Here is a 21,183-nt window from a genome sequence, read left to right as displayed (position 1 = left end):
CCAGCGCTGTCCGCAGACACTTCCGAGTCACGTGGCCAGTGTGACAAGCTTCATCTGGCGACCCGGGGGTGCTTTCAAACTGCTATGTCGGCAGGCGCTGGGACCGAACGACGGGAGCGCACCCCACCGCGGGGATTCAAACCGCTGACCTGACCATTGGCAAGTCCTAGGCGCTGAGGTTTTACCCACAGCGCCACCCCTTTAGCCTGTGCTTTATATGTCTGGCCATTTGTTCCACCCTTTGAAAATAGCACATTGAAGGGTCTTTGTCTTGCAAAAAGCTCGCTGGCCCAAAGATCATCCACAGAGGTGCTACTGAAAGACCCACCATTATGCTCCAGGTCAGCAGTCAGAAAAGAAAGTCCTCTCTGTGTTCCACCCACTGACACAAGAACCAACCTGATTAGCTGAGGGTGCATAGGCACTATTACCTTTAAAACATGCCTGAAGCCCATTCTTTCCCCTCAAAGAATTCTGGGTGCTGTAATTTAGAACTCACAAGACTGAACAGTTCCCAGCAACCCTTAAACTACAGTGCCCAGAATGCTTTGAGGGAAAGAATGTGCCTTAAAGGCACGGTGCATACCCAGCCCCATGCCCTGCAACAGAGGTTCTGCTAGCCACATCTCATGTGTTCTACACCTGTTAAGACCTCCTTATTTGGCCAGGTGGCTGGCTGGCGATGAATCATGTCCCCTTTTTACTTTAAGGTGCAGATTCTCATCCCAGTGACTGCACCAGCTATCAGCTCTTGACTTATGCTGTACCAACTATGGAATTTTTGTATGCATAAGCCACCTCAAGGGTCCTTGTGAGGGACAAATGGCAGGGAGTTAATTTTTTTTAAAAAGACTCCTTGGTAAAAATAGGCACACATATATTAAAAATGTAATTTAAAGTAGACAAAACAGAAGGCCACAGATAACAAATGCAGTTATAACCGGGCTTTGGTGGGTTTCGAAGTTCACCTCTCCAGTTAAAGAGGCACACCGTTGTTCAGGAGCAAACTGGGTTGGTTTTTTGGGGGGGTTGGTTTTTTTGCAGCATCAGCTCAGCCAAAGCGATAGCAATTCGGTGCAGCTCTCAGTGCTTTTCCTCTTCCAGGCTCAAAATGAATGCAAACTGCTCTTTAAAAGAAAACAGAGAAAGGTGTGATAAGGAAGGGGTAGCCATCCTGGTGTCTTCCAGATGTTGGACTCCACCAGCCACAGATTGCAGGGGGTGGGTTGGGAGGTGAAGTTCAGCAGCATCTGGAGGCACCTGGGATAAGGAAAGTCTTTTGCCAAGGACACGGCCCCACCTGTTTGACTGTGACACTTCTGAGTCCCAGGTTGCCAGAAGCTGCAAGAGGGGAACGTGCTCCTGTGGTTTGGGTCCTGCTTTGAGGCTTCCCATTGGGGCATCAGGTTGGCCACTGTAAGAACAGGTTGCTGGACTAGATGGGCCACTGGTCTGGTCCAGCATGGCTGCTCTTATGCTCTCCCCAAGATAGGGGCACCCGGCAAGTTAAAACGCAGGTAAAGCTAAGGTGGGGTACGAGTTAAGCATTCCTGCATCTTTAGCCTCCAAGGGCTGAATGGCTGGGCAGCCTGATTTGGGTTATTATTATTGTTTTGGTTGGCAGGATAGGGAAGAGCTGCCATCCCTTGCATCAAGTGATGCTTTGAAGGTGCAAAAGTGCAGGTGAACACCTAGCAAAGCGGCAAACGGTCTTACCATCCGTCAGGGGCTGGACCGAGAGCCTCTGCCTGGTGAAAAGAGCCGCATCTTTCAGGGGCCCTCCGGAGATTTTGTGCGCCTGGTGGTGAAGTTTCAGCTCGGCCAGAGGGATGAACCGCTTGGTCATTCGCACAAACTGGACGTCCACCTGCAAGCACAAAGGAAGGAGCATCCCTCAGGGAAGGGAGTCGGACCTTGGGGTCTGCAACTTTTGCTCTTCTACCTGCAGAAGTGCGGCTGGCAAGATTGTGCTATCTGGCATCGTGAGGCACTTGCAAGAAGATTCTGCCTCCCCTTTGCTGGCTGTGCAGAGCAGTTACTTATTCAAAAGTGAGTGAAGAGTCCTTAACACTCTGAATGAGAGAAGCTCAGAGAGAAATGGAAGGATTTGTCTCTGCATCTTGCCGGGTGATGTGAAATATTAAGCAGAATGAGTAGGAGTAGAAGACGGCTTGAAACATCCCTCTTTTGGAAGAAAAGCATCCATTAATTAATGCTTTAGAAAAGGAGGCCGATAGTATATATCATTTGCGAGATATACTTAGCTGCGAGACTTACTGCAATGGAAGGAGATTTATTTTCAGCCTTGCAAAAAAAAACAAAAAACACCACAAGTTTGTAATGCACCATTTGCCTTGTTTACAAGCCCACATATAGAAAAATAACTCATTTGTGGTTGTTTTAAAGAGGAACAAAAGGAGCATTATTTGTCCCACTTCCATCTTTGACACGAGGGATGGGGAACCGTCGGGCCCCTCAGGGTCAGATGTGACCAGCAGTATCTCCATATGAGGCCTCTCCCCAGGCTAAACCTTCCTGACCCTGTTCCACAGCCTCCTCAAATGCTTTTGCCTGGCTGGAATGTGTCCTTGGACTGCAAGCGATGCCTCTCGCCAGCCTGGATGGAGGATACAGAGAGCTGTGCTCTCAGGGCCATCTTAAGCATATGTGGTGCTGGGGTGCAAAGATCCGCCCCCGGTTGCCCAGAGTTGTTGACCTTTCTTTAGGGAGAGAACCCCAAAGTTGTTGACCTTTTTTAAGGAACGGTTCCCCAAAGTTGTCAACCCTTTTTTAGGTTGCTGACACACGTTTATCTCTGCTCAGGAAATGAAAACAGGAAACATAAGGAGCCCAGTGCAACAAACCAGCCTGAGGCGCCAGCATCTGAGTGAAGCCGGGCACCTCGTGGTGTAAGCAATATGCGCTGGACGGGCCTCTTCATGGTCCTGCGCCAATCCTAGGCATGCAGGAGGGCGAAGCCAGCTGGCCACCTCAGTGTCTCGCTGGCTCCTGAACTCGCAGCGCAGAGCCGCCCGCAGCAGAAGAGCCCGCCATGGCGCTCTGACCGACAGGTGGGCTCTTCTCCAGATGCCAACTCTTGGGCCCCAGACTTTTGGCCTGGTGCCCCTGAGAGCTTGGTGCCCGGGTGCCCTGCACCCCTGGCACCTATGGTTGAGACGGCCCTGTGTGTTCTGTCTAGAAACCTCTGACTCCTGCATGGCTGGTGTGCAGAAGGGAGAGTCAAGTCTGTTGCTCTGCCAAAGAATTTCCCTAACCCTGGTATACACGTGATGAGATCAGAGCCAGCAGTGCCTAACCAGAGCCGATCCTTGAAAACCCAATTTGCCAAGCAACAGCAATCTTACCATGAACCATTTGGGTTTCTCTTTGGTGCTGGAAGCATCGTAGTGAGGCTCTTTCTTTTCAAACTGGGTGTGATCGGGATACGCCTCCTTCACTATCTAGAATTCGGGAGAGAAGCACAACCAGAACAGGACTCGCAAACTGAGAGTAGCCGCGGAGTAGACACTGCTTTGAGATAGTCATCAGCATTTGTGACTTGACACTCACATCCAAATGTGTGACCCACTCAACTGAAGAAGACGGCAATTTGCCAGCTGTATGTTCCGTATCAGAACTTCCAGCTCTCCTCTGTAACAACAGGACTTAGGCCCCAAATAGCTGGAAGACCACCTCCTTCCCTGCAGACCCTCTTGGGTGTTAGGAACTGCACACATTGTACACTGAAAATGTACTTCTCTTTGACACCTAAGATATATGTCTATTTTTGGGAACCACTCCTATTCCTGAGACTAATTTGTTTTAAATGGGTTTTAATATTGTTATTTCACACAGTTGTGAACCACCCCTGGTACCTCTCACCTTGATGATGCCAGCAATCCCGGGCTCTTTACAGTTGCTGTGGTAGAAGAAGGCTTCCTGGCCAGCTTTCATATCCTTCAGGAAATTCCGTGCCTGCCAAAACAGAAGAGCAGGGATCAGTTTACTCATACCACCAGACAGAAGGGCTACAGATAATCCGTATCTCCTTGCAGGTAATTAGCACTATAGCCACCATTCCTCATATTTTGGAGGAGAGGATGTGAGGTAAGCAGGGGACTCAAAGTTCAGTTCGCTTATATTAAGCCATGGATTGTGCTAACCCTTGTTTAGAACTCGATGCAGGGAGCCAAAACTCACAGACAGGCAAACCATAGTTTTAGAACTATTTGATCACTTTCCTTTTCCACAGGACCTCCTCAGCATCCTGGTCTCCATGGAGCTGGCAAAGCAAGAGGTGGACTGTGATCTGTCAGTTCAAACATTGCACCAAACCATAGTTATAGCCAACAGTGGATAACAAACCATGGTTTCTGGTTCTGGTTTGCTAGCTGATTATAAATCATTACTTGTCAATCCAGACGTCATGCTAACCCAGAGAAGAGGGACTGTTTTCAGCCCAAGGGCCATGTTCTCTTCTGGGAAACCTTCCAGGGGCCACATGCTAGTGGAGGGTGGGGCCAGAGGCAAGAGTGGGCAGAGCAAAATACGTGGATTTTACCTTTCTTTGCTTGACTAGTTTCGACACATTCACCTGTCCCAGGCAAGCACGGAACATCATCAGAGTTCAAAAACACATCCCGGCCTAGGCTCATTCTCATCAATGCTAGAAACTATGGTTTGAATTTGCAACTCAACTTGTCTTAAATATCAACAGCACAGGCAAAAATAAAAGGTGGAAATGGACAGCAAAACTTTAAAGTGCCAAAACATATCTGTGTTCTCCCACTGTAAGCTTTGATTGGAAGGCAAGTTGATTAGAATCTACACAATATCACATCCATCCAGAATAGCTATTTGCTGCTCAGAAACCCTTTTTTTTGTGAGAATAAATTTATTGATCAATGCCATTGCTACAGTTGACTTTACTAACCTGGTAATTCCTGACTCCGTCCCAGCATGCTGTCTGATTGGGTTGAGCTTTTAAATCTTCAATGCCAAACTGGATAATAAAATAAAATAAACATACATTACCCAAAATGCCTAATTGCGCCTTGAAAAAAGAAAAGAAAAGTTCAGCATTTCATTTATTACTGGCAGCCTTGTTTATACCTGGTGTTCCTTGGGAATTTTAGGACACACACCCCCTCCCCCCCAAAAAAAAGATCTGTGCAGTTTTGAAAGGTTTGGTCTGCACTAAGTAAGGCACGAGGGGCTTGGGGTGATTTCCGGGGGTGGGCGATATACAAAGGAAGGGGAGGTTGGTCAGGTGTGAGGAGCAAAGGGGTTGGTGAGCAGAGTACAGATGGAGCAGCCACTTGGGGAGGGAGAGACAGGCAAAGAGACAGACAGAGAGTGAATCTGTAATGATACACCAGGCAAGATATTTTGGTTATAATATACAGCTTTTATCATGGGAAAAGTTATGGAAAGAAGATTAAAAATTTAAAGCTTACTGTACATTGAAATTATATGAAAATTATGTGCCACTGGTATCTAACACCTAGTAAACTAGCAAGGATGTATAGAACTGCTTCAAATGTGTGTTGGAAATGCAAAAAGAAAGAAGGCACCTTTTACTATATGTGGTGGACATGTGGGGTGGTAAAAGAGTTCTGGGAAATGATATATAATGAATTAATCTAAAAAACCCCCGTTTAAGGTAACTTTTGTTTAAAAAAAACCACCCAGAAGCTTTGTTAGGAATTGTAGGTGCGGAATTACCAAAAGAGAAGAAAAGACTGTTTATGTACACGACGACAGTAGCACGGATGCTCTTAGCCCAGAAATGGGAAGAAGATAAAGTCCCAACCAGAGAAGAATGGCAGATCAAGTTGATGAACTATGCCGAAATGGCAAAAATGATGGGACAGATCAGAAATCAGGAAGACCAAATTTTTATTAAGGACTGGATTTTATAACATAATTTTATAACATATCTTAGGGACCACTGTAAGCAGTTGAAATCATTAGCAGGAATACAATAACTCTTGTAAAGTAACATGAACTTTAGATACTCTGGACATATAATAGATTACAGTAAAAGATGCAGGAATAAAATTTAAAAATGGAGCCCAGGGAGGGAGGTTAGTCCGAAGGTTTGAGAGAACCTTTTGTTTTTATTTTTTCCTTGGGATTGTTATGTTTGTTGTGTGTAATTACTACATAAAACTATTAATGATAATAATAAAAGTGAGAGCGAAATGCACACATCTCCCATAGAAGATGGCTTGCTTACCTTCACATCTACACCCTTCTCAAACCTGCTCTCGGGTTCAGATTTCATTAGCCAATGGGTGTGGGCTCTCTTGTTTCTGTCCTGCTCAGCACGGGCTTCTACCTCGGAGGTTTCCGCAACATTTCCGGTTGCAAGGCTTTTCGTCTCGACTCTCTGTGATCTGGGTCTCTTGCTCTCCCCCTGCAGCTCAGATCTGGCCTCTTTAAAATCAGGTTCTTTTGGAGCTTGAAGGATCCAAAGAATTCAGAGGGCATACCACGGGTATTTGGAAGATGAATTTTGAAAGGACATGAGGAAAGTGGGAAGGGGAGCAAAGAATAATGTCAGCTTGGTGGGCTTCATTTCTAATCTATTTTAAAAAGTCACTTTGGAAAATGATTCATAAGTAAATGGGAGGAAATGGGTGCACAATGTCCATCTCTAGATATTGTGGTTTGTCTGCTGGAAGCGTCTGCTGATCTCTCCGGTTTGTGCTCAGACACAGCACATTTACATTTACCAGCAGCTGCTTGCTTGCTACTTGCTATACTGATTTGTCATTGGCTGTGCTGCTGTGAGGTCATGAAATACATAGGAACATTCCAAATGCTCAGGGCAGGGGTTTTAGCCACAGACCTGGGAGGCAAGTGAAGAGGAAGGGCCCTATAGCTCAGTGGTAGACTATCTGCCTTGTGTGCAGAGGGTTCCAGGTTCAGTCCCCAGCATCTCCAAGTAGGGCTGAGAGAGATTCCTGGCCTGAAACCCCAGAGAGCCACTGCCAGTCAGTGTAGGCAATACTGAGCTTGATGGACCAATGCTCAGACTTGGTATAAGGCAGCTTCTTATAAGGGAGGGACTGCAGGTAAATGGTCCGAGGCTCAATCTCTGTTTTTTCCAGGTATATCTGGAAGAGAGACCTTTTCCTCCTGACTCACAATGCTAATGAAACAGGGTGCTAGAGGGAGAGATCCATCCATTGCTTCTCCTCTGCAAGCTGCTAACACCTACTAAACTTCCTTGACAGGCTAGTAATTTTGCAGCCTTATTTGCAAGGCTGCTGGATCAGACAGGCGAGAGGGCGTTTTGGGGAGAGAGAGATCAGGGATGAGTGAAACCAGACATACTGGGCAGGAGAGGGGTCAGAGAAATAGGCCAACTATCAAATCCATCATTCAGTGGGGGGGGGGGACACTTGTGGCCCTCTCTATGTTGCTGGACTACAACTCCCATCAGCCAACATAGGTCAGGAATGATGGGAGCTGTAGTCTAGCGACCCCTGGTGGGCCACAGGTTTCCTATTCCTGATATAAATCTTTAGCTACAGGTGCTGAGTAGCTCACATTTCAACATCCCTTAGTGTATATAGCCAAAAAAAAGAGCAGCACACAGAAGATACAGCCCAAGTTGGCTCTTTATCACTAGTTTTTACTTTTTTTAAGTAAACTGAACTCTGGATAATATTGCTTGAGCCTGACTCCCCCACTGACCTGTCAAGGCTGCTCGGCCTCTTTTCTTCCCTTTCGGAGGCATTTATCCAGCTGCCTAGAAGAAGGGAGGAAGAATCTTAAGAGAAAGCAAAGCAAGAAATACTTTCTTGCATCAACAGCTCAGTCTGTAAAGCACGAGACTCTTAATCAGGCACAGGCAAAGTCGGCCCTCCAGATGTTTTGGGACTACAACTCCCATGATCCCTAGCTAACAGGACCAGTGGTCAGGGATGATGGGAGTTGTAGTCCCAAAACATCTGGAGGGCTGAGTTTGCCTATGCCTGCTCTTAATCTTAGGGCCATGGGGTTGAGCCCCATGTTGGGCAAAGGATTCCTGCATTACAAGGGGTTGGACAGTGTTTCCCAACCTTGTGCCTCCAGCTGTTTTTGAACTACAACTCCCATCATCCCTGACTAGCAAGACCAGTGGCAAGGGATGATGGGAATTGTAGTCCAGAAACAGCTGGAGGCACAAGGTTGGGAAACACTGGACTAGATGACCCTCATGGTCCTTTTCAACTCTACAATTCTATGATTCATTATATGAAGCGCAACAAGAGTGGTAAGACTTGGGGAAGGACTGGAGCTTAGTGTCAGAGCCTCTCTGTCACTAAGCATGCATGAGGTTCCAGGTTCAGTCACTGGCATTTCCAGGTAGGGCTGGGAAGGTTCCATGCCTGAAATTCTGGAGAGCTGCTGCCAGTCAGTGTAGACAATACTGAGCTACATGAATCAGTTGTCTGACTGAGTATAAGGCAGCTTCCTATGTATTTTTCGATTTGATTGGCAGTGCCTCCATCACTCCAGGACGGGGGGGGGGGGGGAATCAAGGCTCAGATCCCAGTTTTGGTATCAAAAGGTCGCTCTCTTTATCTCAGCCCACTGGTCTCCACAGCTTGATCCAAGATAGCTTGCAACAGGAGCATTACCACCATGAAAATACATGGTAAATGATTAAGAAACGGTTCCCCACGTGCAAGCCTGGGCTACAAGGGGGTCCTCCTGAGTCTGAAAAGGTTGAAGATACCTAGCCTAACCTACCTCGCAGGGGTGTTGTTGAGTATTAAATCAGGGGGGGCAGGGAGAACTATGAGCGCTGCTTTTTGCTCCCAAAAGGTAAGAGAGAGTTATACATGTATTAAATAAAAGCCCGTCAAAAGTTAAAGACCATAGGGAGGGAATAGAACCCACCTGTACCTGTAAAATTGGTGCCGTGGTGGCACAGATACGTGACTGTCCAACTTTCCTTCCTCTTAATAGCGTCCTTTCTGTCTCTCCAGCTTTAGAAATTAGCGCGCCTGACTGCAGCAAAAAAAAAATCAGAAACGCTTCCGCTGCTAAATGCCTGTTTAGTTCGGAGGTTAAATACTCGTTTTGCAAACCGAAGCTATGCCTTTAAGACCGGCCCCTTGCTTTGCAGCCAATCGGAGAACTAGCAGCTGGAGAACCCTGAGGAGAGAAAGACAACACAACCCCAGAAGCCCGGGCAAGCCCTTTGCAATGGCTTCTGGGGATTGTAGTCTGCTTGGGTAGGAGCCAGAAAGAAAAGTAACGGCAGCCTGTGGAGCTGAGAACAACGATTCCCACAATGCAGAGCGGCCACCCGGACCTCGTTCACCTGCCCGGGCGACTTAGGTGGTGCTGGCCATGGCTTGGAGAGTCTGCTGCAGGCTGGGGGCCCAACTGAGGAGGCTTCCTGGACGGAGGCACGCATGGGGGCGCCGAGACATCGTCTCCTGCATAGACCGTAAGATTAAGGGGAGATAACCTAAGAGTCTGCTGTTTCGGGTTAGGGACAGTCCTCTGGGGAAGAGCGGAGTTCGTCTGTTAGCTGGGGGGAAAGCAAATAGCCGGACTCCTTTGCCTTTAGCGGAGGTGCGGCAGGCAGAGATGCAACAGGTTGCGTTGGCCACCGCGTGGTAATGTACCGGGAGGAAGACACCACCGGTTGAACTTCTGCCAACTATTCTGCTACAGCAGTTGATTCTTCCTTTTTTGCACGGAGATGATCGGAGGGGAGGTTGCTTGCCGTTCTCAGCACGGGGGGGTGCTGTTTGGGTCATGCTTCGTCTGTTGGACTTCTGTCTGCAATGGCGCTATTAAGGAGGATTCTTGCTGGAGAGGGAGGTTGGTTCTGGCTTTCCAAATACTGTTGGGCCACAACTCCCAATTGATCCCAGTCAGCATGGAGATGCCACTGTGGATTCAATCTGGGGCCTTCTGCATGCAAAGCAGATGCTCTAGCAGTGCGCTGTGGCTTTCCCCATTATTCCTCATGTGCTGAAATGAGAAGCAGAATTCATTCCATCAGCTCTATGAGGCCATTCCAGTTATTCATTACAAGAACCATTACTTAATTTTTAACAATTGGCATTTCCACCCCCCCTCCCTGCCCCTTTTTCCTTCTGTGCCGTGGCTTTTGAATTGCGAGCCTGCATGCAGAAAACTTGTCTTGTTTTAGCTGATTATGTGCAAGCTGTTTCAGAAGCAAAGCAGGAATGCTCCAGATAAATAATGTGAGTTGGGCCGTATCCCCAAGTCCCCTTCTAATTCCTGGACCTGGCAAGGATTCAGTTGCTGGAGTAGTCAGGCCACTTTCTTGGTGAGATAGCTAACCGCGGAGTCAGAGCCATGCCTGATATCTGTTTAAATACAAACTATCGTCAAGGGAAGAGCAAGACTGCCTTGGGGTGTTAGTGGTGTGATTCCCTCCATCATAGGCTCAGCTTATGTATATATGTAAATAAACCATATATCATAAAGACACCACAGTCTCTACTGTCTCCAAACCCTGGGTCGGCGCCTGGAACCTCGCACTACTTGGAGATTGGGTGGCATGCAGCAATAAATATTACTTTCATTAACCCAAAGTGACCTGTTTATTGGAGGATCTCTTCCTCCTTTTTTCCTTGTCTCTGCTTTGAAAGCTTTCCCCCTTTCTTCTGCCTCCCAGCCACAGTGGGTTTGACCGAGGAGCAGAAGGAGTTCCAAAAAGTGGCCTTTGACTTTGCTGCCAAAGAGATGGCCCCCCACATGGCTGAGTGGGATGAAAAGGTGAGGAATCCACTAGGCGTGTGCCCTACCAAGAGAGCAGGTGGGGAAAGCCTGCCGCTGTTTGCTACTGCTGATTGGTTTGTTTGCTTGGAGCTGCTCGCTTCTGCCACTCACTAGCAAACATAAAATGTTAAAGGTGACCTTTCCTGGCTTCTGAGTGATAGCGCTTGTTTATTCACTGGTAAGTTACCCTGTGCTTCAAAATGCACCTCATTGGAGTATGTTTTAATATGTATTCATCAGGTTTTGCCACTTCAAAGCCATGCAGTGTTCCCTCCACATTTGTAAGGAGTAATTCCTTTTGTGTGGCAGCACCTGGAACTTTGGAACTCCCTGCCAATTGACATTAGGCAAGCACCACCCCGCACTGAGCCTGGCTTCGGCTGGGGAGGGCGGGATATAAATACAATTTTATTATTTTTACTATTATTATTATATTCTTTTAAAAACCTGCTGAAAAGCATCTGCTTTAGTGGGTCTGTCTGGACACATGGTCTGTTCTTCAATTTATTTTGGATGTGTGCGGTTTTTAAGAAGTTTATAGCAGTTTTAAAATGTTTTCATAGAGTTGGAAAGGACTCCAAGGGTCATCTAGTCCAACCCCCTGCAATGCAGGAATCTCAACTAAAGCTCCCAGGACAGATGGCCATCCAACCTTAGTTCAACAACCTCCAATGAAGGAGAGTCCACTACCTTCTGAAGGGAGTCCAGTCCACTGGCGAACATCTCTTAGCCTCGGAAAGTTCTTCCTAATGTTTAGCTGGAATCTCTCCTTTCCTGTAACTCAAAACCATTGGTTTAAGTCATCCTGTTCAGAGTTCCATTCTCCATGTGGCAGCCCCTTTAGATATTTGAAGATGGCTCTCCTAGCTCCTCTTAAGCAGCAGTTATTCTAGTAAGCCAATATTGTGGTCGGTGGGTGAGGGGTGCTCACCTGCTGCTTCAAAGAAATAGTTGTCCTTGAGAAAAGGAAGAGAAGGGGGGGGGACAAAACCTCAAGATTTGTCGAAAACCCAAATGAAGAACTGTTTCACCTCTCTCTCTTTGCAGGAAATATTCCCTGTGGAGACAGTGCGGAAAGCAGCTCAGCTGGGGTTTGGTGGGATTTACGTGCAGCCGGACGTGGGGGGCTCTGGGTTGTCCCGGCTCGACACCTCCATCATCTTTGAGGCTCTGTCGACGGGCTGTGTCAGTACGACAGCTTATACCAGCATCCACAAGTGAGTAATGGGAGGCAGAAGGGCTTGGCCAGGAAGGCTGCCTTCAGGCAGAGGGTCTGCATTGTGACCCCTTTTCCTGTGGTTGTCGCTGCTGCAGCATGTGCAATTGGATGATTGACACCTTTGGGACAGAGGAACAGAGGCACAAGTTCTGCCCGTCGCTTTGCAGCATGGAGAAGCTTTCCTCCTACTGTCTGACTGAGCCAGGTGAGGGAGATTTGTACATTTAGTTAAAAGTTTTTCATCAAATTATATTGTATTGATTTCTGTGGGAAAGCAACAGAAGCAATGAAGAAACAGGTAAGTATCTCCGCTCCCTCATATAGAAGAAGAAGAAAACAGTTGAAAAACCTTTGAGGATATCCAGAGTAGATGAAATTAAGAGTCCAAATGGCAGAGGACAGAAGCCACTTCAGACAGTGTTCTACAGTCTCAGGATTGCAGATGGAAAATGAGGACCCCTCCATGAATGTATCCAAGTCTTTCAAAGCAAGCTACAGTGGTACCTCGGGTTACATACGCTTCAGGTCACATACGCTTCAGGTTACATACTCCGCTAACCCAGAAATAATACCTCGGGTTAAGAACTTTGCTTCAGGATGAGAACAGAAATTGTCCTCCGGCGGCGTGGCAGCAGCGGGAGGCCCCATTAGCTAAAGTGGTGCTTCAGGTTAAGAAGAGTTTCAGGTTAAGTACGGACCTCCAGAACAAATTAAGTACTTAACCTGAGGTACCACTGTAGTTACTGCCTCCTGCGGGAGTGAGTTCCATAGTTGAACTATGCATAGTACGAAAAAGTACTTATTATTTTTTATTATATCAATAAAAATCTTCCAGTATTCAACTTCCCTGGATGCCAACGACTTCTAGTGTTATGAGAGATGGAGAAAAACTTTTCTCCATCAACTCTCTCCATGCCATGGTTAATTTTATAAACCTCTATCATGCCACCTCTTTCTTGCTTTTTCACTAAAAGGTCCCAAACACTGCAGTGTTTCTTCACCTGGCGGAGGGGGGGGGTCACTCCATTCCCTTGCTCATTTTGGGTGTCCTTTTCTGAGCCTTTTCTGGCTCTACAATATCCTTGTTGATCTGAGGTGATGAAGGCCACCCTGTGAGCACCCCAAAAATTGGAACCCGGGCCTCTCTTGTCTGACTCTAACTCTTTATTGCTCTTTTAACTGTATCTCAGTTGCAATTGTCTGCCTCTTCTTTCCCAAACAGGAAGTGGAAGTGATGCGGCTTCGCTGCTAACTTCAGCCCGGAAGAAAGGGGACACTTACATTCTGAACGGCTCCAAGGTACCAGGGTCCTCCTCTTTGACACCCACTCTTCATCTTTGCCTCAACGACCCCTCCAAAATATTCTTGTGCAGAATTAACTACCTCCCCCTCTTTAGGCTATTTCGGTGGTCCAAGCAGTCATTGCTGCAGATGTCCAGAATGCAATATTTTCTCCCTGCTTCCCCCCACCCCATGCCTTCCGCACATAAATTATTTGGTTCTGAAGATTGCTTTGGGAATTCCACTTGTTTTTCTTACAGCCATCTGGCTTAAGATACCTTTGAAAAGGGAAGCGGATAAATGCGCAGTGTTGTTAGGTCAGGTGATGGTTATCATTTCAGGAGCAGTCTTGTTTCCAGATGTGTGCTGTGGGCTAGCAGTCAGATACCTGCCCACAAACAACAAAGCAGGGGACCTACTGCTGAGCCCCCCCTGGCTCCTGCTGCTTTGCAGCTGCCTCCCCCACCCCATTCCCTTCCCTTCTCCAAATGCACAGATGTTGACCAGAGTTGGAGATGCAGCTCTAGTAGACTCTCCCTCCCTCCCTCCTTCCCTTCCTCTTTCTCTTGTGACATCCTTTTTCTTGTCTTCCTAGGCCTTCATTAGCGGTGGTGGTGACACAGACCTGTATGTGGTGATGTGCCGGACGGGAGGGCCAGGTCCCAAAGGAATCTCATGCCTGGTTCTGGAGAAGGGGACTCCTGGCTTGAGTTTTGGCAAAAAGGAGAAAAAGGTAAGCAGGCTGGGGGGGGGGGCAAGGAGACACTCTTAGCTTTTGGGGTGCATGCTGCATTCAGATTAAAAATATGCCACTTTTGCCACTTTGGGGACTTGCTTAAGTGGCCAGCCGGTATATTTTATTTCTCTATTTAAAAAATTCTATATCCTATTTATACATCATTATCAAAACAGTTTTCAGCAATAAAAACATCAAACTATAAAAAGTTAAAAACAAACACCAACAAACCATTGTGGAAGAATGGTGCTCTGTTTTAAAATTGTTGTTGTTGTTGTTGTTGTTAAAATGTGCAGTGCTTTTTTCTTTAAAAAATGTTTAAGGGTACTCTCATTTTGACTCAAGAAAATCACCATTTTATAGTTGGAATTGTGAAAAATAAATACAGAAAATTCACAAAAGTACAGAGATTCACAAAATGTTTAGGGGTATGCGTACCTCCCCATCCTCCCAGGAAAAAAAAGCACTGAAAATGTGTATACTGCCCCATCCCTGTAGATCTCAGGGCAGTTCACGACATAAAAATACAGTATTAAAAAAACACAAAATACATGATAAAAGTAAGAACAGAAAAAACACAATAATTTCCCCTCCCACGTTACATTTAAAAGCGCATCGGATGACAGTCCTGGTTGAAGAGGAATGTTTTCTCCTGATGCCTAAAGGTGTATAATGAAGGTGCAAGCCGAACCACCCTGGGGAGAGCATTCCACAAATGCGGAGCCACTACAGAAAAGGCCCCTTCTTGCGTTGCTACCCTCTGGATCTCTCGTGGAGGTGGCACATGAAAAAGGGCTTTAGAGGATGATTGCAGGGTTCAGGTTATTTCCTGGGCCCAGCAGAACAGAAATGTTTTCAGCTGGTGTCTAAAGGTTAGCAGTGAAGGCACCCTGCTGAATTTCTAGTGGCAGAGTGTTCCATAGGACTTAAGACACAGCAGTGGCATCGGAGCACAGGAGCAAAAAAAGGCTCTTCTGTTTTCCCCTCCCCTGCAGATGGGCTGGAACTCCCAGCCGACACGCGCCGTGATATTTGAGGACTGTGCCGTTCCGGTTGCCAACCGGCTGGGAGACGAAGGAACGGGCTTCAACATCGCCATGAAGGGCTTGAATGGAGGGAGGATTAACATTGGTAAGAGCGAAAGGGAAAGTGGGAGGTTTGGGCTGCCCACGAGGGGCAGGGGTGGGGGGACACGACACCAGGCCTCCCGTGCATAATGGAGTCTTCTTCCCCATTCCTCCTGCAGCTTCTTGCTCTCTAGGTGCCGCCCATGCCTCAGTCCTTTTGGCTCGGGATCACCTTAACGTCCGCAAGCAGTTCGGGGAGCTGCTGGCTAGCAATCAGGTGACTTCATCTCACGACAGCCTGTCGCTCCTGAAACGAGAGCTGCAGCTCAGTGGTTGGAGCCCCTGCCTTGCAACCAGAAGGTCCCGGGTTTGGTCCCCAGCAGCTCCAAGTCGGGTTGGGAGTGATTCCACACCTCCTTTTGCACTCAGGGCAGAAGCTAAGGCCACATTCACACCGTCCATTCAAAGCACAATGATATCCCTAGAATCATAGGTTCTCAAGGGTTCTTTAGTCCAATGCTCTGATACTGTCCCTGCGTGGGCTCGAACTGGCAGCTTTCCAGCTAACAGCCAGGCACCCTGACCCGTTGTGCTTCAGATCATGGCTTCCCCCAAAGAATTCTGGGAGCTGTAATTTGTTAAGAGTGCCAAGAGCTGTTTTGAGGTCCTGTTTTGAGTCTGGACCAGTCTGAATAGTTAGCCTTGGTGAAGAGTTGACATTTTTATCCCCCCCAAAGTTTTTGATTGACTTTCTACTGAAATGAGGTTGCGTTTTAATGTTGTTGTATTTTAATCCTGTTTTTTAAGTTGTATTTCAATCAATTGTTTTTATATTTGGTGTTAGCCGCCCTGAGCCTGGTCTTGGCTGGGGAGGGCTAGGTATAAATAAAAATTATTATTATTATTATTATTATTATTATTATTATTATTATTATTATTATTCCCCTCGCAGAGCTACAGTGCCCAGAGTGGTTTAACAAATCAATCCCTCCTCCCCGGGAACTCTGGAAATTGTAGGTCTGGGAAGGGAATAGGAGATCCCGTCACACCTCTCATCACTTTTGACAAACTCCAGCTCCCAGAATTCTTTGCAAGAAGCACCAATTATTTAAAGTGGCATCGCAGTGCTTTATGATGTGAATGTGGCCTACAAGTGATCCAGCGAGGAGGGACGTAGCAAGGTGCTGCCAACCGTGAACCCCTCTGAGCACGACACCATCTGCACACTGACCAGCAGCCCCTCTGTGGTGGCTTTCACACAAGCGTCTGTTCCTGCACACATGGGGTGCTGAACTTGGGTCCTTCTGTATGCAAGCATTTGGCCCACCCCTATGGGCAGGCCCCCTCGCTCCCTGGTTGGGGAGAAATAGGGGGAGAGGGCAGCCTCACAGCGGTGGGGCCACTTGCTGGGTTGGTCCTCTGGGTACGCCTTTACCTGTTTTGCTGCTTCTCCTTTGGCAGTACCTCCAGTTCCGGCTGGCAGAGATGGCAACCCGCTTGGTGGCTGCCCGGCTCATGGTGCGAAACGCGGCGCAGGCACTGCAGGAGGGGCGCGAGGATGCTGTGGCCCTCTGCTCCATGGCCAAGCTCTTTGCCACGGATGAATGTTTTGCGGTAGGCAAATCCCCCTCCTCCAGCCCCCCCAAAACAAAACCAAAGACATGCATGTTTACTGCTGTTGCAAAGGTGGCACTTTTTGCATCTTCAAACGTTAGAGGCTTCTTCCTTGGTATTTAAAAGACGCCATCTTGGGAAATGATCGAGAAGTGGTAAGTCAAAGGTAACGATCCCAAGGAAGTGGGAAAATACCTCCATTGCATTAGCTGCTGCTGCAGCTCGCCCACTTTCTCTCAAGCAAGGCTGCCCAGAGAGCTCACTGGTGCTGCTGCTGTTCACCGCAGCTACTGTTGCAAGGAAGCAGCAGCAGCAGCTGGGAAACAAGCACAAGGAATGGCAGTTTGCAGACTGCTGCTTCCACTATCCCTGAAAGCAGAGCAGGAGGAGAAACAAAAGCCAAATCTATAGGCCCGACTATTCAAGTCAAGGGAAGGTTTGTTGTTTAGTAGTTAACTCACTCAACCACTAGGTGGCAGTGTTGTATTTTAATCCAGGCTTCTGTGATTCTTCGTTAGGCTATTGTGTCTGCTTTCTCTCTGCTTTCGTTTTTTTTAAGACTGGTGCTTAAACTCAATTATTTATTGTCCCTGTTCTACTTTGCTGCTGCTATTATTATTATTATTATTTATTATTATTATTATATTTACATTTATATCCCAGCTTTTCCCCTAGGAGCTAAAGGTAGTGTGCATAGTCCTCCTGATTTATCCTCACAACAACAACCCTGTGAGATAGGTTGGGCTGAGAGTGGGTGACGAGCCCAGGGTCACCCAGTGAGCTACATGGCTGAGTGGGGATTTGACGTCCTAGTGTCCAGCACTCTAACCAGGCACGTACACTAATTCTTCTCCCAGCAATTAGGCTTAAAGAAAAGCATCCTACTGGTGCAATAGAAGGCCTTCTTCAAGTTCAGTTGTGGCATGGGCTGTGTGTGAGGCTTTTTTGGGGGGGGGAACGGGAGGGTTAATTTTCCCACCCCGGCTATAGTAAACACACCCCTCCAAAAAACCCCAGTCCCCTGGACTTGGAGAAGAGACACCTGTCTGCTCATATAGAAGGGTTTTCGCCCCCGCACCCCCAGCCAAAGTGGGAGGTCCCAGGGGCCACATTTGGCTTGTGGACTGGCTCATTTCCTCCCCCACCCTCCCGGCTCTAGGGCTCGACTCTTACTTGATTCCGTCTTGCACAGATCTGCAACCAAGCCCTGCAGATGCACGGGGGCTACGGGTACCTGAAGGATTACGCAGTGCAGCAGTTTGTACGAGACATCCGTGTGCACCAGATTTTGGAAGGTGAGTTGTGTGGGGTGCTGCCCTGCAGCCTTGGCTGCTGCCTGCCTCATTCCAGTGACTGCATGCAGAAGGAACCTGCTTCAGTCCCTGGCATCTCCAGGTAGGCCCGAGATTGTTCCCCCTTGAAGCCCTGGAGAGCTGCTGCCAGCCGATGTAGTGTATGTCAGCCTTGGGTTACCCAGATGGGACTACAATTCCCATCATCCTTGACCAGCGGCGAGACTGGCTGGGGATGATGGGAGTTGTAGTCCAACAGCAGGGGGAAGAACACAGGTGCAGACAACACAGATCAGTGGTCTGAACTCGGTGTAAGACACTTTCCTATGTCCCTAGATTCCTGTGTTGATGGTTCACTGCAGCCCCTGCTCTGTAGTTTTCTGTTTATGTTGAGACCCACATTAATGTTCATTAACTGCTAAGCTACAATGAGCTGATTGCATAATGGCTTCACCAATGTCTCCCACTTGCACGGGTCGGCCACATCTCATGGTGCAACCTGTGGGAACTTGGTCCCAAGTTAACAAATAGCTAGGAAACCTGCTGCTTTTTAAAATCAACATAGGGAAGATAGGAAGCTGCCTTATGCGGAGTCAGGCCATTGGTCCATCTAGCTCAGTACTGTCTACACTGACTGGCAGCACCTCTGCAAGATTTCAGGCAGGGAAATCCCCAGGAAATGCCATTGGAGATTAAACCTGGGACCTTCCGCATGCAAAGGGCATGCTCTACTCCTGAGCTACATCCCTTTCCCTGGGTAGGATATTGCGGTTGTAAGCAGGTAGTGCCTGCATACTTTCAACCTTTGCATCCATGAGGACTATAAACTTGTTTGCTTTATCTATGGAAGGAAGAAAACTGGGGTTCTTAGAATTCCCCATCTGTGTCTAGATCCCCAGCACTTACAGTGCATGCACCAAATACACACAGTTCTGTGACTTGCTAACAAATACCTCTCTCTCTCTCTCTCTTGGTCCATCTGTCTGTCTGTCTCTCTTTCATCTGGCTTTACTGGCCATAAGGCACTAACGAAGTGATGAGGATGATCGTGGCCAGGAATTTGCTACAGGCATAGCGTCAGGAGCTGGTCTTCAGACCTTTGCTTTGCTGGATACGAATTTGAAACAAGGAGAGTTTGGAGGAGAGTTTTATTTTTCACCACCAGCACTCCACCCACCTACCGATCTCTTCCCCGATGGGCACAGCTCAAAACCCACCAGGTGGCAGGTGGTGAATGCAGAGCCTTTGCCCTCGAAAGGCCAGCTGCAGCCCCGTTTCTCTGCTCCTCCAAAAGAAACACAGCTGAAACTGAACAGTCTGCATCCTCTCCAGCATTTCAAGTTAGCTCCCAATTCCTGAAGGCGGGAGCTACAGTCTTTTGATGAGCTTTGATACCAGAGCCTTGCAATGTGGGTGGGCAGAAGGAAGAAAAAATCCATTCTGGGTTTTGCACAGGTTGGGGGAAAGGGATAATCTTGTTACATCCTTATTTCCTGGAGATTACACCTTTTTCCCCAGGGGAAAACCACAAAGGCCTTTTAAGCTTTGCCTTTTCTTTCAAGACATAGGTCCTCTTTTTTTAAGGTCAAGTTGGAAGGTGAGGAGGAGATCTCGCCTCTCTTACTAAATCAGGGGTGGCTAAATCCAGATGTTGCTGACATCTCCCATCAGCACCGGAGTCAGCATAGCCATTGGTCAGGGATGATGGAAGTTGTAGTTCTGCAATATCTGGAAGGCCGCAACTTAGTCCCTCCTGTAAGGAGCGGGAACCTGCAGCCTTCCATAGCTCTCATTATTCCTGGCCTTGCTTGCTGGAGCTGATGGAAGTCGGAGTTGGTAGTCCTCCAGGACTACAGGTTCCCCACGTCTTAAACCTCACGGCAACCCCCTCGATTTCCACCAAAGCTCGCTCTGTCTCCCACCATCGTTCAGATGGTGCTAATCCTCTTCACCATCAGATCATTTTGGCTGCAGCAGGAAAGCCTTTTGACACACAACAGGGTCTCAATCTGGCAGTTTCCAGTGTGCCAATAGCACAAAGAGTGTCAAGAGTGTTGATCCAGGTCATTTTCTTTTACTACTCCATGCTGGAATCAATAAATTGCTGTTGCTAACTTGGTTTGCATTGTCATTTCCCCCCTTATTTTTTTGGTTAAGAGTACAATCCTGCTGATGTGCCTTTTGCTGCTTTTTCCTGTACCTCAGCCTTAAGAGAGCGTTGCAAGGCTGGCAGATTGAGGTGGTCTTCAGGTGGCTTGGTGTTGGGAAGGAAGCAGGGATGAGAGGCCACCTTGCATTAGGTTTCTCAATGCCATCGGAAGGACCTGTGCGGGCGAGTGGCCTCCACAAAGTGGCTGCTTATGCATCATCAAAAAAGAGGACAGATCCGCATTCGCTTATATATAGGTGACAGTTTAGACCACCATAATTTAAATATTCATTTATTTATGTTTTGCGTTCATATCTCCACTCAGGGTGGAGCTTAGGGTAGTATACATGGTTCTCTTCCCCCTCCCTTCACAACAACCCTACGAGGTAGGAGAAAGTGACTGGCCCAAAGTCATCCAGGGAGCTTCATGGCCGGGTGGGGATTTGAGCCCTGAGCTCCCAGATCCTAGTCTGACATTCTGGTCACATTCACATCGTACATTTTAAAGAGCTATGATTCCACTTTAAACAGTCATGGCTCCTCCCCCCCCCCAATTTATGGGAAGTATACCGGTAACTCTGTGCCTTCTGACGTAAGAGTGTGTGAATGCCAGCAAAAATCTGAGCAAAAGAAGGGGGTCAGACCTGTTCCTCCTATCTCTCCCTCCTTCTTTTCTTAAAAAGTTTTTAAAAATTGTGTGTGTGTGTATGTATTTTTTTTATATATATATATATATATATATACACACACACCATATTTTTCACTCTATAACACGCACCCGACCATAACACGCACGTAGTTTTTAGAGGAGGAAAATCCGTAGGCATGCCACCCGTAGGCATTCCCTCCATAACACGCACAGACATTTCCCCTTACTTTCTAGGAGGAAAAAAGTGAGTGTTATGGTGCAAAAAATACGGTATATATAATATTACTTTTTAAAAGAAGATAATATACAAACAGATCAGCAAAAAGTAAGCAGCATGGCGTATTGGCTTTCTCCTGGTTACGTCAAACTGCTGATATTCCTTTGCATCATTATATTTACAAAGGAACAAGGATTT

The 21,183-nt window shown here is 47.4% G+C and overlaps 2 protein-coding genes across 5 annotated transcripts; one reads left to right on the top strand and one right to left on the bottom strand.

The window, feature by feature from the left end:
* Positions 1–860: 860 nt before the first annotated feature.
* THYN1 (thymocyte nuclear protein 1) lies at positions 861–9,163 on the bottom strand. 4 transcript variants are annotated; one of them, XM_083714858.1, is made up of 8 exons: positions 8,896–9,163; positions 7,705–7,759; positions 6,239–6,462; positions 4,934–5,002; positions 3,883–3,975; positions 3,366–3,461; positions 1,717–1,867; positions 861–1,122 (listed from the first exon to the last, which is right to left on the bottom strand). In XM_083714858.1, the coding sequence occupies exons 2-8, from the start codon at positions 7,745–7,747 to the stop codon at positions 1,052–1,054; spliced, it is 747 nt and encodes a 248-aa protein (XP_083570984.1). In that variant the 5' UTR covers positions 7,748–7,759; positions 8,896–9,163; the 3' UTR covers positions 861–1,051. The 4 variants fall into 4 exon arrangements, with proteins under 4 accessions (XP_083570984.1, XP_083570983.1, XP_083570986.1 ...); XM_083714857.1 differs by having other exon boundaries at positions 8,902–9,162; XM_083714860.1 differs by having other exon boundaries at positions 861–1,127; positions 8,896–9,159.
* Positions 9,164–9,280: 117 nt separating this feature from the next.
* Positions 9,281–20,088, top strand: ACAD8 (acyl-CoA dehydrogenase family member 8). Its single transcript, XM_083714716.1, has 11 exons — positions 9,281–9,451; positions 10,658–10,758; positions 11,809–11,978; positions 12,076–12,185; positions 13,203–13,279; positions 13,857–13,994; positions 14,993–15,128; positions 15,244–15,341; positions 16,526–16,678; positions 17,871–17,973; positions 18,993–20,088. The coding sequence occupies exons 1-11, from the start codon at positions 9,352–9,354 to the stop codon at positions 19,043–19,045; spliced, it is 1,239 nt and encodes a 412-aa protein (XP_083570842.1). The 5' UTR covers positions 9,281–9,351; the 3' UTR covers positions 19,046–20,088.
* Positions 20,089–21,183: the final 1,095 nt, after the last annotated feature.

The sequence above is a fragment of the Podarcis gaigeae genome, assembly GCF_964106915.1.
Source record: "Podarcis gaigeae genome assembly, chromosome: 15".
NCBI lineage: Eukaryota > Metazoa > Chordata > Lepidosauria > Squamata > Lacertidae > Podarcis > Podarcis gaigeae.
This window is presented reverse-complemented; position numbering and strand designations above follow the sequence as displayed.

Bases quoted from the DNA above. Each gene is read 5' to 3' on its own strand.
- THYN1 (XM_083714858.1), bottom strand. From the start codon at position 7,747: ATGCCTCCGAAAGGGAAGAAAAGAGGCCGAGCAGCCTTGACAG. The intron at 3,462-3,882 runs GTGAGAGGTACC...CCCGAATTCTAG, and splicing joins GGATTGCTGGCATCATCAAG to ATAGTGAAGGAGGCGTATCC. The intron at 1,868-3,365 runs GTAAGATTGCTG...TTGTGCTTGCAG, and splicing joins AGAAACCCAAATGGTTCATG to GTGGACGTCCAGTTTGTGCG.
- ACAD8 (XM_083714716.1), top strand. From the start codon at position 9,352: ATGGCTTGGAGAGTCTGCTGCAGGCTGGGGGCCCAACTGAGGAGGCTT. The intron at 13,995-14,992 runs GTAAGCAGGCTG...CCTCCCCTGCAG, and splicing joins TTGGCAAAAAGGAGAAAAAG to ATGGGCTGGAACTCCCAGCC. The intron at 17,974-18,992 runs GTGAGTTGTGTG...ACTGGCCATAAG, and splicing joins TGTGCACCAGATTTTGGAAG to GCACTAACGAAGTGATGAGG.